We start from the raw sequence: 16,550 nt of genomic DNA, 5'->3' as shown, positions 1-16,550 counted from the left end.
AATTGATTGAAATATGTCAAACTGTGACATGGTTTATTCAAATCCGAAACATATTTGCAGGTCATTAGCACTGTTGTCGTTTATCATCAGTGATGTGCCGTGGGATGAATCGCATGGCCAGACTTTGCTCATCCTCCACTGGCTGCTGGGACAGGTTGTTGGTTAGCCGGATGCTGTTGATGGTGCACCCCTGATGAGGGCACACAGTGTATCGGGACAACAGCGTGACCAGGATGGCCTTCATCATCACCATGGCGATGTGTTTGCCCACACATGAGCGAGGCCCGCAACCGAAGGGCTGGAAATAACGGTTAGGCACCTGCGTGTACAGTTACACAACCCCATTACTATATTAGGACATATATTTGAGGGCATAAGGAAAACATTTTAACACTTGGCAAAACAACACATGTTCTAACTAGAAAGTGATAATTCTGATAGCTAGATAGATACATGTCATTCTGACACTGAACCTACTGTGTGTGTGTTCAGAGAGAAGATTGGGAGTGGAATAACATTATAAATGGATGATAATAGCTAGTAACATTTTTGGTAGCGTTGAGATTTTCCTTTGACACATCAGTTACATGACCCAAACATGTGCAGTATTTATATGTGTTGACTCACTGTTTTGTCAAAGTTGTCCAGAGTAAAGTCGTTGGGATGTGGGAAGTATTCTGTTTTATGCATTAGACCAATGTTAAGAATGATGTTGGTTCCTTTTTTTATTTTGATTCCATCAATATTGTCATCTTCCAGAGCTTTTCTCATTGTGAAATCAACCACCGGGTGAAACCTCATGGACTCATTTATAAACCTTTCCAACACCTTCAGGTCTTGATGCTTAAGATTTTCAGCCCCATCTTCACCTGCAATCATAATCCAAGATTAAACCAGAGTCATCAATATATACATCTCTGTAGGCTTAGCTTGTGCTAAAATGTGCGGATGTAGCTTGTTGTATACCTAAAACTGCTTTCATTTCATCCACTATGCTTTCCTCCACTCCAGGGTTCTGTTTGAGCAACATGAGCATGAAGAAGAGGGAGATGGAGAGAGTGTCCGGAGCTGCGATCACCATCTCCAGCACACACTGCCGGACGTCTTCTGGTGACAGTTCCCCACGGTTCTATTTAACAGAAAAGGTCATATGAAAACATCTTTTTACTTAAATTCATAAAGAAAATGCACATACCTGTGCAAAAATTAGCTCTGTGGCAAAGTCAAGGTCATCATCCAACTTCTCTGATTCATGTATTATTTTCTTTTTAACTTCAAGAAGATTCTGCATCATATCTTGCAGTTCTTGCCTACAAATTACTATTTTTTAACCATTTCACATGTGATTGTTATGATATATTTTCTCTTTAACTTACGCTGACTTCTTATGCTTGTTGTACAGCCATCCAATTTTGAAGAAAATATCTGGTTTAATCAGGACAGCTTGCCAGGTTTCAAAATAGTCATGGATTTTCATCAACAACTGCTTTTCTAAATACAAAGCAGAAATCAAGTCATGTCACTTACAATACTACAATACTCATTATAAGTTAAAAACACATTGATAGTAAATTGATTATATATATATATATATATATATATATATATATATATATATATATATATATATATATATATATATATATATATATATATATATATATATATATATATATATATTTGTGTGTGGGTATATGTATGTGTATATATATATATATATATATATATATATATATATATTTGTGTGTGGGTATATGTATGTGTATATATATATATCAGTGTGTAAATGTTAGGTTCATGCTGACCATTAAGAGGCACACCAAGAAACAACTTATTGGAGATGTCGACTACTATGGCCCTGAGCAGATAGAGGGCATCGACGTGACCGGACGGGGTGGTGACCTCGTGCAGGTTGTCCAGATGTTTGGTTGTAGAGTTCACACAGGTAGACACTGTCCTCTGGAGCCCTGGGCCTGTCAGAGCTGGAGCATATAGCAACACATTGAAGGTGAAAAATGCAAGGACATTTTTGGTATTGTTATTTGGGCATGAAATTGTACAAAACTGCATATTTGCAGTCCTAATTTTGTACCTTTAGAGAAGTACATTCTCACTTTTCTCCATAGAGGCACATTACTATTGAAAATGATGCCCCTTCCCTCCATCCCAATGGTTTCCAGTCCCTTTTTGCTACCAAATCTTGCTGTGTAGAGGGAACTTCTCAAAATATGATAAACTGCAGATGACCTACAGTGATTTTTAAAATTATTATTATTATTATTGTTATTTTCAGAAATATTAGAAGAGAAATTAACTTACTTGCTAATAATCAGAGTTTCCTCTCCACTGATCCAGACGCGCACTATGCTTCCATATTTGTTGTTGTAATAGTTACATGCAGTGCCAATACCAGTCCAAATAAATCGGGTATAGGAGAAAAGTGGGCCAAGCCCTAACAAGAAAAGAGGCCCTATAAAAGAAGATCGGCATTCTCATACATAGTGATAGCAATGACTAAGTAATTATTGTATCTTTTGTGGCTGACCTGGTAAATATGAGCTGTGCATCCAGCCCCAAGCTGTTATCAACAAGATCAAAAGCAGAAATAGCAGGAACCCAGTAACCTCAGACATTGAATGCACCGCCATCGAAATCATGGTGAGTGGTTGCAAATTCTCCATGTCTAACAAAAAAATCAGGAATAAAAAGGATTTTTGTTCTCATCATAAGCTTATGCCAACCACCACGTATGGTCACACAGTAAAATGGGCTTGTCGGATTAGCAGTGTCAAGTTTAGACATATGAAATAATAAATTGGATGTGTCTTAAGTGTTTTCAATGATTGAAAATATGCAGCCATTTTAGAATTTGCATTAATCTAGCTCGTATCAAGAAAAATGGAAGCAGTATATTTTAAAATCACAAAATATAATAGAGAACACACACTTGTGGTGTTAACATGTTGCTTTGGTAGAATATTTTTCCATGAAGCTGACTTAAATATTGAAAATCCTTACTTTACCTTCTGTCAGGTTGAGCTCGGGGAGACCACTGTTGTTTCTGGAGTTGCAGATGAGAATTTGTCTTCCAAAATCATCACGCACTGTTTATAAACCCTTGGTTAAACCTTCACTTCAGCGGTTGCCTGGAAACTGTGCCCTCTGGGGTTACAAGTACAAACCCATGGCAAAGCATGGCGCAGAGATAAAAGAAAAACACAAAAAAAACACAAAAAATACCATCACCGTCTAAAAGTGGTTGTCCAGTACATCTTTTCATCAGGCTTACATTGCACAGATTTTTTCAATAGAGAGAAAGCCCACCACGCAGTTCTTCAAGCGTGGAGCCTTTTCAAGGGGAAATTAATTAGCTGGGTCAGACTGACCTGGCCTTAAAGGAACAAGGGATTTGGGCAGTGGGCACAAAAGCAAGTGTATTTTTCTATTCTCCAAATGATTACAGTATACGCACCAGGCTAAAATGCATTTTGAAGTAGACAATATGGTGAAAAATAGAAAATGAAAAAATATTTTCTTGAACAATTCCAAGTTCTGTATGAATGCTATTCATCACGAGATTATTGGCAGTACTTATGGATACTGTTAATTACCCAAAACTATTGACTCACATCCAAAAAAATTGCATTTTAAAAACTTAAACCGTGCACAAAATAAGATTAGACCCACATAAGCACACACACACACACACGCATACGCACTTGACTAAAGTTGCCATGAATGCGCCTTTGTCTATTGAAATAATAGCATCTTTTATACCAACTCATTTATTCCACTTCCATGTCTTTTTGTGTAGGATTTGACTACAGATACTGTCCTCACTGCCTGAATGCCATTCTGCAAGACGCTGACTCTAAATGAGAAGTCCTACACATTTTACCAGATGCAGACTGTTGCGTAATGTGTATAGTGGCTCAAGCAGACAGTTTTTGACATGTTTATCCCTCTGCTGTAGCCTGCGAGTGGATTCCCTGTGACGTCTCTACTGTTGGCACGTAATCAGATATGCACTGCGTGTGCTAGAGAACCCCAGATCACTGCGCAGTGAAGACCAAGCAACATGAAGGAGGGCAATGGAGTTTCAGTTCAACTTAAAGCCCTGCTACTTGCCCAATGTATTCTGCTTCTACTATGTTCTGCAGGCTTGGTCTACTTTTTTCATCAAAACAGACAGATGAGTGAAGATATGACCAAACTGGACGCTCAGGTGCAAGGATTGGCCCAGAAGGTTTGGACCTTGGATCCAAAAGAGGCAGAAAAACTTAAAAAGGTCCAACGTAGCAGGAGAAGTCACAATGGAGAACCACCACACATCACTGATAAGGATGAAGAGATGTTGATGCTGGTCACCTACTCTACTGTCCCGGTAAGATAGCTGTTTTGACCTTTTGTTGCTGTAGATTTAGTTATCTACAAATATGCATTCTTTACATTCAGATTTTTCACATGTTTGGGTCAGTTCTAATTGTAACTGCTTTTCTGGCTGTAATTCAACTTGTAGTTGAGTTTATTTTGAACTTAATTAGGGCTAATTGTAATATTAGTTGACCTTTTCTCCATTATCAGTACAACTTTGCAGCCAGTCCTTAAACAACATGCCTTTGCTCTTTTTAATGAGTTTCAGATAGTGTGTAATTTTAACATCAATGACCAAGAGAAGTAGTTTTACTTTACCTTTGCCTCTACTTTTAAATACATATTTTGTAAATTGATTTTCAGCAAGCATCAAGTGGATGCATATTTTATAGAAATATTGCCTTTTCCCCACTTAGAATATAAAATGTGCTATGTAAAGATTGTTATTTTCTTCAATAAGGAAGAGCTTGAGAGCACAGCAGCTGTGAGTGGCTGCTCCATGTCCTCATGGGAACAGTTCATTAGAGGGTGTCACTTGATTCCAGACAGAGATCTTTAGATCTATATTTTATGAACATCACAAAAGTAATTGTTGTAAACAGTGTTCTGCAATGTGGTCAAAACATTCAAAAAATATTTCAATGTTACAGTCAGATTATTTCAATGAACCACACAGTCAAAACCCTCTTCTGTTTTTCTCTTTCAGATTAAAGCTTTCATTGAGCTGTGTAACAACTCTAAAGGAATGTGTTTAACAGGTATGTTTCAGAATACTTCACACACACCACCTTTCATAAAGATGTTTTTACTCAATCTAAAATATTTGTTTTAATTTGTTCATAAATCAGGACCACCAGGACCACCAGGTAAATTCACACTTTAATACTTTTGCAAGACTTTATTATCAAAAACATTTATTTGTCACAGGTATTCCTGGTAGATCAGGGTCCAGGGGACCACAGGGTCCCGCCGGCCCTGAAGGGAGGAGAGGAAGACGGGGTAAGTATGAAATATGAAGCTGAAGTGTTTGAGATTAGGGGGACTCCCGGATGACTTTATCTCACAGTACAGAGCAGATGAACACACATGTGAGTCAGTTACAGACAGATGTTCATTGTTCAATATTGTTATATAACATCTGCATCCCACTCACGCTATTAGAGACTCAAATTACACAACTTCACCCATGGGACATTTACAACGTTGCCCACAGATATGTTAATGAAGTTACTGTTGCTATTGTTGATATACTGTTTATATTGTTCATGATCTATCGATCTAGTCGTCCAGTGTCAATAATGGAGTCTAGTAGAGCAGAGGGTCTCCCTGTGTCATTTCAGGGCCTTTTCCTGCTTGATATAGACACAAACAATTCCATGTACTAAGAGTTGAGCAATAAGTAGTACCGTATATGTCTTTTTATGTAGTATCAGCTGTACATGAGCTTAGGAGAATGTTTGAAAATATCATCAATAAGAAAGTATTGCCATAGGACATCCTGGCCAAAAAGGGGATCCTGGGCCTAAAGGGGACCCTGGGCCAATCCGAATCCTGAAAGGAGAAACCTTTGAGGACATTTTTATTGAAGGTGAGAGTTGAGTTTATACGCACCTTGTTATAACGGTGTATACACCAATATGTTTTATTAAAGGCCACTGGACAAGTTAATACATTTCAGTTGTACTTGTTTCCAAGGTCCTTCTGGTCCACCTGGTCCACCTGGCCCGCCCGGGCCCCCTGGTCCAGCCTGTCCAAAAACTACCGTAAAATCTACCACTGGACAAACTTGTCAATCAAACAAGCTCATGGGTGAGGGTTTCTCTGCTGTCAGGTTGTCTGTTAACATGCCATATCTAAGTCAGTGTTTATCTCTAAAGTCTAACTCGTGCCATTATGTTGTAGAAAAACCTGCAGAAGCTGGTGAGGCTGGTCTCATTGTTAGTGCCACAGCGAGCTCAAAAAACTCCACAAGTAATCAGGCTGGTACGAGATCATTTTAGTAATAAATTATTGGTCTGTTAAATTTGACTTGCATTCTCAGTATAGAGGGAATCTAAATGCTCATGATACTCATCCTTGCACTTTAATCAGACATTGATCGTCCTTCAAATGATACCAAGGACATCAAAACACTGTCTCGCTCCAAGATACATGCTCACAGCTTTGGTAGGATTTCAGAGCATAGAAAATAAATGTCTGTCTAATGGTGGTAAATATGACATAAATAATATATTTTGTAGAGACTGTAACTACTGATGCAAATGATCCTAAAAGCTTCAGCAAGGAGACCACCACAGAGGTGTTTACAAATGTCTTAACAGGTATGCAATTCTGCAACTTTCATTTGTTTGATTGTTTTTCATTAAACTAACCCTTCTTAACATACCATGTTTTTATGTATGTGGGTGAGAACAGTGTGAACAGTAAATAATAAGCTAATACGTTTCTCCACTCATAGCTACAGAACCAGCTAAACCAGACTACACCACCACTAGTGAAGAGGTCATTGTTGCACCAAAATGTAGGGTAAATCTTTATATAAACATTGAATGAGTAACTTTAAAATAACTCTAATCTTTTCAAACAGGGATTCCACCCACTCCCTCGTCTCCTGAATTTGACCATGACTCCATAGTCGCAAATTCTACAAATTTAGAGAAAATATCTAGTAAGAAGCTGAGTAAGTGCCATTTTGATGCTACATTATTTTTTTTAATCTTTATCTTTCATTACACAGACCAACCAACTTTGCATCCAACTTATGGAGATTTGTTTAATGTGATAAATCCAGAGACATTTTCAGAGAAGAACACAGAATCTGGTAAAAATGAACAATTGTTGCTATTTTGGATTGTTTAGATAGTAGCCTTTAAAATAGTAATCTTATTTATGTAATGCTTCTTTTTACAGTAAATCCAGTTCTAGTCATTACAAATAAAAGTGTCACTGAAGAGTTTTCTGGTAAGATGTTGGTGATTTATTATAAAAATGTCAACATTTTAATCAAATCTGACCTTTTTAATAATATTCTTCACAGAACATCCCACTTCACCAACAACTCATGAAAATGTTTTAAAGGTTATAAATCCTGACAATTTGTTAGAGGAGCTCAGTAAATCAGGTAATTATCAGTTTAAATTATTTTTTTTTCTTTTCTTTTCTTTTTTCAGCATTAATATGAGGGTAAATATTGTCATTAGACTCTTAATAGCAACTTTAGTAGGTAAACTGAAAACTATATTCAGTGTACTTCAATAGTATTTTGTGTTGAAGCTATTGTCAAGTGACGATCAACAAATACATGTATTCAAAGTCTCTTTAACTACATTTGTCGTCAGGAATGTTGACCATTATGAGATTCTGCGTAATATTGAAACATGTTTTACAGTGCCTCCATCACTTACTCCAACTCTTGAAGCCAACACTGCCTTACAAGTCAAAGAAGTAGAATTCACAGATAAAAGTAGACTATTTGGTTATTTTTAGAGACTGTAGACTGGTGTCATTATAATCTCTAATTTCTTTTTTAATTTCTTTTAACACAGACCCTACACCCGCACCAATTCCTCAAGAGGAAAAAAATAACACCCAACTATCAATTAGAGAAAACATCAAAAAGACACAAGTATCCCTAGGTATGACTTATCCCTAGGTATGAGTATAATGCATAATATGGTACTTTTGAACTACATCATACATTTTCCACTTTTTCTGCAGCTTCGCCTTCAGTCAATCCAACTTCAGAGACGAGTGATGAAGATATGACAACTCCGTCTGAAAAGCAAGACATTTTTCTACAGATTTGGGAATTGCTCTCATTTAAACAAGAAAGTCGCGACAAAATGGTAAATCGTCCCATCACTGCCAAAACTACAATGGCACCAGTGTCAGCCTCAACAGGTATTCCATTATGTCTTGTACTTGTGAGTTTTACAGTGATAGATTTATATAACATACATTTTCTATAGGTTCTTCATATGCTCACAACAATAAGAGAGTTACTTTTACAAAGGATTTAACAAAAACAGGTAATCCTTTTTTATTTGCAATGCTGGATCAAGTTGTGCATTATTTGTGACATTGTTTTACAGAAGAATCCAGTCATCAACCAGCTATAGATACCAGATATTCCTTAAATCAGTCAAACCCTGGAATAATAAAAGCTGGTAAGAGACATACTAATGGTGAGTGGTAGCTTCAAACTATTTTCCATTGTAATAGTTTTAATTTCAGATTCAAAAGAAGACAACAACAGACAAGTTACGCCGAATGAAATTGAAAATGTTACACAAGCTGCACGCCAGATTTCCCCAAGTATGTAATATTAATGAATGATAATATGTCTTACAAAGAGGTATATATTTTTTCTCCTTTTTTACACAGCCCCATCTCCAACCAAACAGATTAAATTTAATATCAGTGAAAATCTACTCGATGCCTATATGAAAAGCGGTAAGAAAATATACCCATACAACAACAATCATGCATAACATTGCCTCCATGTCTAAATATGGTTGTTGCAGTTATTTTATGTTTAATGTGCAACTGCCTGCAACCCCATACTTCACAATAATTTGTAATACAGATAGATGGGGTGGCATCTAAAATCAATATTGTTCAAATGCAGTTTTCGGTATAATACAAGACGTTAGTGAGTAATCATTTGTGAATATTACCTTTGAGATAGTTCATGGCAAATTAATGGTATCAAAAGGGAATTCTGGCTCTTGCCCCCCATCTGAGATTATGACATCATCACATTCTAGGGGTCATTTGCTAAAAAAAAAGAAAAAAAAGAAAGAAAAAGCTACTTTTCATTCCTACACATGCAAATCAGTTTCATTCACTCCACCCCTCTGTTGTCATAATCTTATGCCAGATAATATGTGAACACTAAAGACATAATAACTTTTTTCAGAGTCATCGTCATCAGTCAAGACAGGTAAAAGTGTCCTTAACTACCCGCCTCCTCACATATTCTGTTCTATTATATTCTAAGTATATTTTAGTTTTCATGTAGAATGCACGGTAAAGAACATTAAATGTCCGGAGAAGGCCTCTGAAATGCAAACCACTTTCGGGGCTTGGATGCTGGATGCTTCCCTGCAAAATGACAGTCAATATTGGCTTGCAGAACACTTTTCAGGTGACAAACTTTTATTATGAATATATGTTAGAGCTTATCAAAAATTTTAAAATGTCCTTTTTTTAAGGTCGGATTTTGCTTGAGTACTTAAACATGTCAGCGCTGCAAAATATAAGCGCTAAGATTATCGACGTGCAAGGATATTACCAGGGCTGTGGTCATGTGGTTTATAAAGGACATTTGTATTTTCACTTGGCTGGAACTAAGAAACTCATAAAGTAAGTATTTCACATGGATCATAAAACGTTATAACTTGTGTAACTTTGCTTGATCATTTAATACTGTCTCTTTGCAGGTTCAACTTGAACACAAGAAGAATGGAGAGTCTCACTATGATGAACAGTCGATATAACCGCCTCAATTATGTCTTTCAAAACTCAAAGACCTATTTTAAGTTTGCCGTGGATGAAAATGGACTGTGGGTCATCTTTGCTCAGAACTCTGAGGACAAATTGATGGTTGCAAAAGTAAACCATGAGGCTTTCACTGTGGCATCTCTCATTGACATAGCTTATCCTACATCCAAAGCAGGAAACGCTTTTATTGCATGTGGAGTGGTTTATGTTAGTGATGAGAAGGACAGGAAGGTTTCATATGCATTTGATTTAGAAAAGAATAAATCTGTTGATGCAAATTTTGATATAAGGGCATCTAATGGGATCTTGGCCATGATGTCATACTATCCTAATATGAAGCACTTACTTATGTGGGACAATCGCAGTGTTAAAGTGTGCAAGGTTAAATATAAATTTACTTAAAATTGTTTATTTAAATGACTTTGTTGTCAATATTGTTTTAATTTTTTTTCTCTTCTGTAACAATAATCGAATGCATATACTTACCGTGTTTACAATAAAATGTCTTCCATACATGTTTTGTTTCTCTTCTTGGCTTAGGTTACATTCTAGGAACATTTTGTACTTGTTAAAACACACACAGGCTTGACATGTACTGTACATCACACCCCCTGGTATGATTAAACATTAACTCTTACCTTCACAGTGTGTAACGTGACAGTTTACTCAGTGATCACAGCCGAGAGACATCAAAGCAAGAGTCCCTCCAGCGTTCCCCACGGGGCCCGGACAGGCCTGGTTCCAGGATGGGATAAAGCAAATCCAGGCTACATAACTGGCCTCGTTGTAACATTCACCATAAAGTGCTTCTGAACCGCTCTTAGTCTGTCCCGTCACCTATCAAAGCCGTTTTAAAGTTATAAAACTTTTTTTTTTTTTTTAAATAAGCCTGCAAATATTTCTATCAAGGTATTTGGACATGTATTACTCAATTCAATAAAGCAGATAGCCGTATTTTCAATGTAGACTCAAACGCATCCTTGTGAAATGGTAGATGTGTAAAGAACTGGATTCTATTCACGGGTTTCAGCTTCCTGTTTATTGGCAATATTTTGATATTTTTTTGCCATTCAGAAAATATATTATTTTGTTTTGAATTGTTTATCGCTTTTGCAACGGCGCAAAAAATGTCATCACTTTGAAAACCTCTTATTTAATAGATCACTGTGAAACCCATGGCGAGCCAGGCCACCATGTTGACACCATCCATGTACTTATCTTATCCCTGTTAGCTAACTCTGTAACCCAGTGGGAAGGGCATGGATGTGGAAGGGTGCGAGTACTACAAAACAGCAGCTAGCGTTACATCACTGGTGGTCCCACCTGGACATTTAAGGCTTCGAGAACAAGTTCTTAAGTTAGAATCTTGCCAACTGAAATAATGACGGTCTTAATCTGAGGTGTAAAAACAAACACACACGCGGAGGGGAGTGACATAGCACATTTGCGTTTCTCTCCGGGGGCTGTCAGTAGACCACTGCTTTCACCGTGCTCTGTGAGTAACATTAAAATAATTCTCAACTTGGACAATGTTCTGTTTATGTTCATTAAAATATACCTTTGCGTAACGTAAATTGATCTATTCCCTGTTAAGTTCACGTGAAGTCTCATAGTTAGACTCTTGAGATTAGCAGTCACCGTAGTCAGGTGTTAGCCTCACTGGTTTGGGCCTAATTTTAGTTAGCTAACACGATTTTAACAATGTCACTCATTTTAAATGTGTAGCACTCATTACAACTATTATATTTGCATAGCTTTAAGCTTCCTCAGTCTTGGAAAATGCGTTTGCAAGCCTGTGCTCTTACTCTTTTGCTAAATAACATGGTTAAATAATTGACCTGCTAATGCTAGCAGTGACGCTGACGTTATGAAATGGTAGCGCCGCAGCTCAACTAGCAACATTTTCATCATTTTGTGCAACGTATTTCGCTTTCTTTTCAGGGTGTACAATCTAAAGTGGAGGGATGTCTAGTACATGTACTTCGGCTGCTAGGTTGATAATAAATTCGGCTCACAGAGGTAAGAAATAGCCCTTAATGACATTGTGCTGTGTGCCATAACTCTAAACTAGGTCTTGACCTAACCCAGATCTCAGCTGTTTGTTTTGAGCTTGTAATATAACGTCAAGGGTTATATTCTGATGGTTTATGATGTGTTTATTTATATTGCACTTTTTCCTTGGAAACTAACACAATTTTATTCTATGTAGCTGTATTTGATAGACATGTTTACATAATTGGATATAATTTGCCTTCTGTATTACTGTACAATGTAATCATTCAAAATTATTGAAATGGACTGACTGTTGCAGGTTTGGTATGCTCTCGGATTCAGTTGTATTCATTGAGCCGTCAGGGGTCTAGGGAAAGACATCTACCCCCCTTACTGCTTTTGAGGAACTTTTCAGAAACCGCTGCTTGTTTTGCATCTAAAGATGGAACAATAAAGGATGGCGGCAGTGATGGAAAGGTGATTTGAGTGCTTCTTTGTCAGATCATAACGGGGCATTAACGTGTCTCTTATACAGTTTGCAATGTGTTTTGACTTGTTACAGAAAAGCATAAGCGAAGGAAAGAGGCTGTCTGGCTCTGGAGGATCAGGCAAAGGAGGAAGTCAGCTTCGTTGCCCTAAATGTGGAGATCCATGTACACATGTAGAAACATTTGTATGTAAGTAATCTCAATTTTTATTTGGCCAAAAGTTATATTATGCGATTACATTATTTATTTTTTTAAATGAATCTTATTATTGTTAGCATCAACAAGATTTGTTAAATGTGAGAAGTGTCATCATTTCTTCGTGGTACTGTCTGAAACTGATTCCAAGAAGGGCCTCAGCAAAGAGCCAGAATCGGCAGCTGAGGCTGTGAAACTAGCCTTTGCACAGAAACCTCCTCCTCCACCAAAGAAGGTAACAACTAAATTTTGAGGAGCAGTGAAAGACTGAGGCTTATATTCTGTGTTTCTTTCAGATTTATTCATACCTTGACAAGTATGTTGTTGGACAGTCCTTTGCAAAGAAGGTGTTGGCAGTTGCAGTGTACAATCACTACAAGCGCATCTACAACAACATCCCAGCTGGTAACAGACAGCAAGTGGAGGTGGAGAAACAGCCCTCTTTAACTCCACGAGGTTGGTTCATGGTAGAGTATGTACAAGAATCTCTGCCAGTTTTTATTAACACAAGTTGGGTAAAAAAAACATTTAAAGTCAGTTTAGCCATTCATAAGGATGTAGCCATCATGTGGTTGCAGTTACATTCTCATACATCATATTCTGTATTATTTGGCATTTGTTCAATATATATTTATTTATTTATTACAACTGACACTTTCTTGCAGCACTGCCTCAATAATGGTAATAATATTGATTTGAGTAATTTCATCCTTCTTGTAGAGCTAGAGATGAGAAGACGAGAGGATGAATACAGATTCACAAGTAAGTGAATATTCTTAATTGTACAAATGCCAAAATGTACAGACTCATCTCGCATGCGAGCCTCTCAGATTCCAACTATGGTTCTAATTTGACCTGATGCAGAAAATCACTGTTAGTCTACATTTTAACACGTAAACAAACAATATCTGAGTCACACTGACCTATTTCTGTCTGCTTTTTCCGAGGGCTTTACTGACCAGATCAGGTTTAAATTTAGCCTGTAACCAAAACTCAAATACATACCACATACAATTTTGGTGTTGTAACAGTTAATGGTTTTAACTGGTTATGAGTTTAAATGCTTATTAAAGTTGATTGTTGCATGTTTTTGCAGAGTTATTGCAGATTGCGGGGATCAGTCCTCATGGAAACGCTCTGGGAGCAACAATGCAGCAGCAGGCGAGTCAGCAGGCTCCGCAAGAGAAGAGAGGAGGGGAGGTCTTAGACTCTACACATGCTGATATTAAACTTGAGAAGAGTAACATAATCCTTTTAGGTCCAACAGGATCTGGTAAGTATCAGTTTACAAATATAAGTACATTCTGTCTCTCACAACTACAACCTCCTGCTTCATTAAATTCTTCACAGGAAAAACATTGTTGGCACAGACACTGGCCAGATGCCTTGATGTCCCATTCGCAATTTGTGATTGCACAACACTAACTCAAGCGGGATATGTGGGAGAAGACATTGAGTCAGTTATTGCCAAGCTGCTACAAGACGCTAACTATTCTGTTGAAAAAGCTCAACAAGGTGAGCATGGGATTATCCTCGAATAACCAGGATTTAGAATTTATAATGTCAAGCCTCTTACATGATCTGCATGTTCTTAAACAGTTGCTGTATTTCAGGGCCTTTCTAATGTCATAGTTCCACATTTAACCATATAGTTGTCATGTGTATGTCATGGTTTGATTTGATATTATTTATTTCAGGTTCATAATAGCTGTACAATGTGTAAAACTGGATCCAGGTGCCATTTGACTGACCATGCTCACCCTTTTTTCCCCATGCAGGTATAGTGTTTTTGGATGAGGTAGATAAGATTGGCAGTGTTCCGGGAATACACCAGCTAAGAGATGTAGGAGGAGAAGGTGTCCAGCAGGTCTGACTTTCTCTCTGTCCTTTCTCATTTGCATGTTTCACATTTAGTGAATGTAAATCCTTCTCTATCCCAGGGCTTGCTTAAATTGCTAGAAGGGACAATTGTTAATGTTCCTGAGAAAAACTCAAGAAAGCTAAGAGGTGAGACCGTGCAGGTGGACACAACTAATATTCTCTTTGTTGCATCGGGTGCCTTCAATGGCCTTGACAGAATCATCAGCAGAAGAAAAAATGAAAAGGTAATCTGAACATGCACTGTATGTAAAAGGGTTTCAGTCTTGAATTACATTTTCACTTATTTAAATGATCTTACAGTATTTGGGCTTTGGAACACCCTCAAACCTGGGCAAAGGTCGTCGTGCCGCGGCTGCTGCAGACTTGGCAAACACAAGTGGAGAGACGGACACCGTGGCAGAGATCGAGGAGAAGGACAGGCTTCTGAAACTCGTGGAGGCCCGGGATCTTATCGAGTTTGGGATGATCCCAGAGTTTGTGGGTCGTCTGCCTGTTGTGGTTCCTCTGCACAGCCTGGATGAGCCGACACTAGTCCGTATACTCACTGAGCCACGCAATGCTGTGGTGCCACAGTACCAGGCTTTATTCAGTATGGATAAAGTATGTCGTGTTTTTGTAGGCTAAACATCCTGTTCGATTTTGTATATTTAACTATTTTTTTGCTTTTGTTTTTAGTGTGAACTGAATGTTACTAAAGATGCCTTGAAAGCCATTGCTAGGATGGCCCTTGAAAGGAAAACTGGGGCTCGTGGACTTAGATCTATAATGGTATTTGTTTTATTTATTTTTTAAATGGACTGCAATTACAGTAATTTCATTTAATTAAATCATTTTGTCTACAGGAAAAATTGCTGCTTGAGCCCATGTTTGAGGTGCCGCACTCAGACATTATTGCTGTTGAACTTAACAACAAAGTTGTTCATGGAAAATCTGACCCTGTATATATCAGGTGAGTGTCTGTACTTGTACTGTGCTCTAAAAGTAAAAGGGGGGGAGACGCGGCACGCAGGTGAGTGTAACGGTAGATTTAGCGTGTTTTACATTGGTAGAACTCACGCTTCTAAGTGTGCACCCTTAATCACGTCAAAACGCGCTGGAGAAAATGTAAACGGGTTTAAAATGTATATTTGCGATATAAAGGAGTTTGCGCTGCGCGACACGGAAACGGGCGTGCGCGTCTTCTCCATGCTCTCCCCGGGCCGCGCGCAGGATTTTGACGAAAAATTGCTTCACGCTTATCTTTTGACTTAATACCACTATTTACATTTCATTTAATGCTATTTTGCGTTGACAGCGGTACTTTATTAAAAAAATATATATTATATTTATATTGTAGAAATCAATAATCTAAGTGCGGCGGATCCGTAAACCAAATAATAAAATAACTGTGGCCTTAGGTCAATTATAAATTGATCACATAATAAGCTCAGAAAAGTTGTGCTGTCTGACCTGAAGCGATACCTGAAACTTGAACTGTATTATTCACTTGTGTTTCAGGGCTCCAGCCAAAGAGTCCACAGAGGATGAAGATTACCCTGGCATTGAGGAGGACAACTGGCCTCAACAGGCAGATGTAGCTAACAATTAAACCTTGTGTCAGTCATTTCAAACCCTGACAGTGCCCTCAGAAATGTACAGATCTATGTGGACTTTTGGCCACTGATTTTATTAAAGCCTTGTATTAACAAGCTGAGGAAGGACGTAGTTAAGATAATGAAGGCTTCTGGTGATTTTTACTCGACAAATTAAAGCGTGTAACACCTGGTCCTGTGCATCACATATTAATCGACTGCTCACAAACGGACCTTTGTAAAGTATTTCAATCTCTGGGGGTTGTTAACATTTTATCTATATAAAGATAATGCAATTTTATTCAGTTTTGTAGCTAGTGTTTGTTTGATATTTTTGTGGCGATTGGCTCTGACACTGAGGGAAACAATGGACAATATGGGGTCACTTGAATTGGAATGTGTAAATTGTAGGTTTAATGTTACTTTTTGAAAAAATGCCTTAAGACAAAAGGGCATGATATTCCACAAACATCTCAATGTTGATGTTTTTAAGCGCCATTGTCATGGTGTGAGAACAGGTTGTAAATGTTGAGCTACACAGCTTGAA

General features: G+C 37.8%; 3 protein-coding genes across 5 annotated transcripts; 2 read left to right on the top strand and 1 right to left on the bottom strand.

Moving 5' to 3' along the window:
* Positions 1-2: 2 nt before the first annotated feature.
* Positions 3-2,683, bottom strand: cyp19a1b (cytochrome P450, family 19, subfamily A, polypeptide 1b). The gene is made up of 9 exons (XM_072435966.1): positions 2,546-2,683; positions 2,320-2,470; positions 2,093-2,247; positions 1,806-1,982; positions 1,377-1,491; positions 1,196-1,310; positions 967-1,129; positions 628-869; positions 3-319 (listed from the first exon to the last, which is right to left on the bottom strand). The coding sequence occupies exons 1-9, from the start codon at positions 2,679-2,681 to the stop codon at positions 65-67; spliced, it is 1,509 nt and encodes a 502-aa protein (XP_072292067.1). The 5' UTR covers positions 2,682-2,683; the 3' UTR covers positions 3-64.
* A 1,024-nt stretch (positions 2,684-3,707) lies between these two features.
* Positions 3,708-10,377, top strand: LOC140349178 (uncharacterized). 2 transcript variants are annotated; one of them, XM_072435422.1, is made up of 25 exons: positions 3,708-4,384; positions 5,081-5,132; positions 5,223-5,240; positions 5,302-5,373; positions 5,867-5,962; positions 6,070-6,183; positions 6,277-6,357; positions 6,466-6,540; positions 6,615-6,695; positions 6,833-6,895; positions 6,962-7,042; positions 7,112-7,195; positions 7,285-7,335; positions 7,412-7,495; positions 7,763-7,837; positions 7,920-8,009; positions 8,092-8,274; positions 8,343-8,402; positions 8,469-8,540; positions 8,608-8,688; positions 8,758-8,826; positions 9,293-9,316; positions 9,395-9,520; positions 9,588-9,738; positions 9,816-10,377. In XM_072435422.1, exons 1-25 carry the CDS (start codon positions 4,079-4,081, stop codon positions 10,276-10,278), a joined length of 2,652 nt encoding a protein of 883 aa, XP_072291523.1. In that variant the 5' UTR covers positions 3,708-4,078; the 3' UTR covers positions 10,279-10,377. The 2 variants fall into 2 exon arrangements, with proteins under 2 accessions (XP_072291523.1, XP_072291522.1); XM_072435421.1 differs by having other exon boundaries at positions 8,466-8,540.
* Positions 10,378-11,107: 730 nt separating this feature from the next.
* Positions 11,108-16,308, top strand: clpxb (caseinolytic mitochondrial matrix peptidase chaperone subunit Xb). 2 transcript variants are annotated; one of them, XM_072434612.1, is made up of 15 exons: positions 11,108-11,371; positions 11,818-11,895; positions 12,188-12,345; positions 12,431-12,545; positions 12,632-12,786; positions 12,848-13,007; positions 13,272-13,313; positions 13,648-13,824; positions 13,902-14,066; positions 14,330-14,418; positions 14,492-14,656; positions 14,733-15,032; positions 15,108-15,200; positions 15,275-15,381; positions 15,930-16,308. In XM_072434612.1, the coding sequence occupies exons 2-15, from the start codon at positions 11,841-11,843 to the stop codon at positions 16,018-16,020; spliced, it is 1,872 nt and encodes a 623-aa protein (XP_072290713.1). In that variant the 5' UTR covers positions 11,108-11,371; positions 11,818-11,840; the 3' UTR covers positions 16,021-16,308. The 2 variants fall into 2 exon arrangements, with proteins under 2 accessions (XP_072290713.1, XP_072290715.1); XM_072434614.1 differs by lacking the exon at positions 13,272-13,313.
* The last annotated feature ends 242 nt before the right edge of the window (positions 16,309-16,550 follow it).

This window comes from Eucyclogobius newberryi, unplaced genomic scaffold, assembly GCF_026437365.1.
Source record: "Eucyclogobius newberryi isolate DKJ021-1_F unplaced genomic scaffold, fEucNew1.0.hap1 SCAF_7, whole genome shotgun sequence".
Lineage (NCBI taxonomy): Eukaryota > Metazoa > Chordata > Actinopteri > Gobiiformes > Gobiidae > Eucyclogobius > Eucyclogobius newberryi.
Note: the sequence above shows the minus strand (reverse complement) of the source record. Positions and strands in the feature narration are given on the sequence as shown.

Excerpts from the sequence above, each read along its gene's own strand:
- clpxb (XM_072434612.1), top strand. The coding sequence starts at position 11,841 with ATGTCTAGTACATGTACTTCGGCTGCTAGGTTGATAATAAATTCGGCT. Across the intron at positions 14,657-14,732 it reads GCAGAAGAAAAAATGAAAAG|TATTTGGGCTTTGGAACACC; the intron begins GTAATCTGAACA and ends ATGATCTTACAG. Across the intron at positions 15,382-15,929 it reads TCTGACCCTGTATATATCAG|GGCTCCAGCCAAAGAGTCCA; the intron begins GTGAGTGTCTGT and ends CTTGTGTTTCAG.
- cyp19a1b (XM_072435966.1), bottom strand. The coding sequence starts at position 2,681 with ATGGAGAATTTGCAACCACTCACCATGATTTCGATGGCGGTGCATTCA. Across the intron at positions 1,492-1,805 it reads TCTTGGTGTGCCTCTTAATG|AAAAGCAGTTGTTGATGAAA; the intron begins GTCAGCATGAAC and ends CTTTGTATTTAG. Across the intron at positions 1,311-1,376 it reads AACAAGCATAAGAAGTCAGC|GCAAGAACTGCAAGATATGA; the intron begins GTAAGTTAAAGA and ends AGTAATTTGTAG.
- LOC140349178 (XM_072435421.1), top strand. The coding sequence starts at position 4,079 with ATGAAGGAGGGCAATGGAGTTTCAGTTCAACTTAAAGCCCTGCTACTT. Across the intron at positions 6,541-6,614 it reads GATACATGCTCACAGCTTTG|AGACTGTAACTACTGATGCA; the intron begins GTAGGATTTCAG and ends TATATTTTGTAG. Across the intron at positions 7,336-7,411 it reads TGTCACTGAAGAGTTTTCTG|AACATCCCACTTCACCAACA; the intron begins GTAAGATGTTGG and ends TATTCTTCACAG.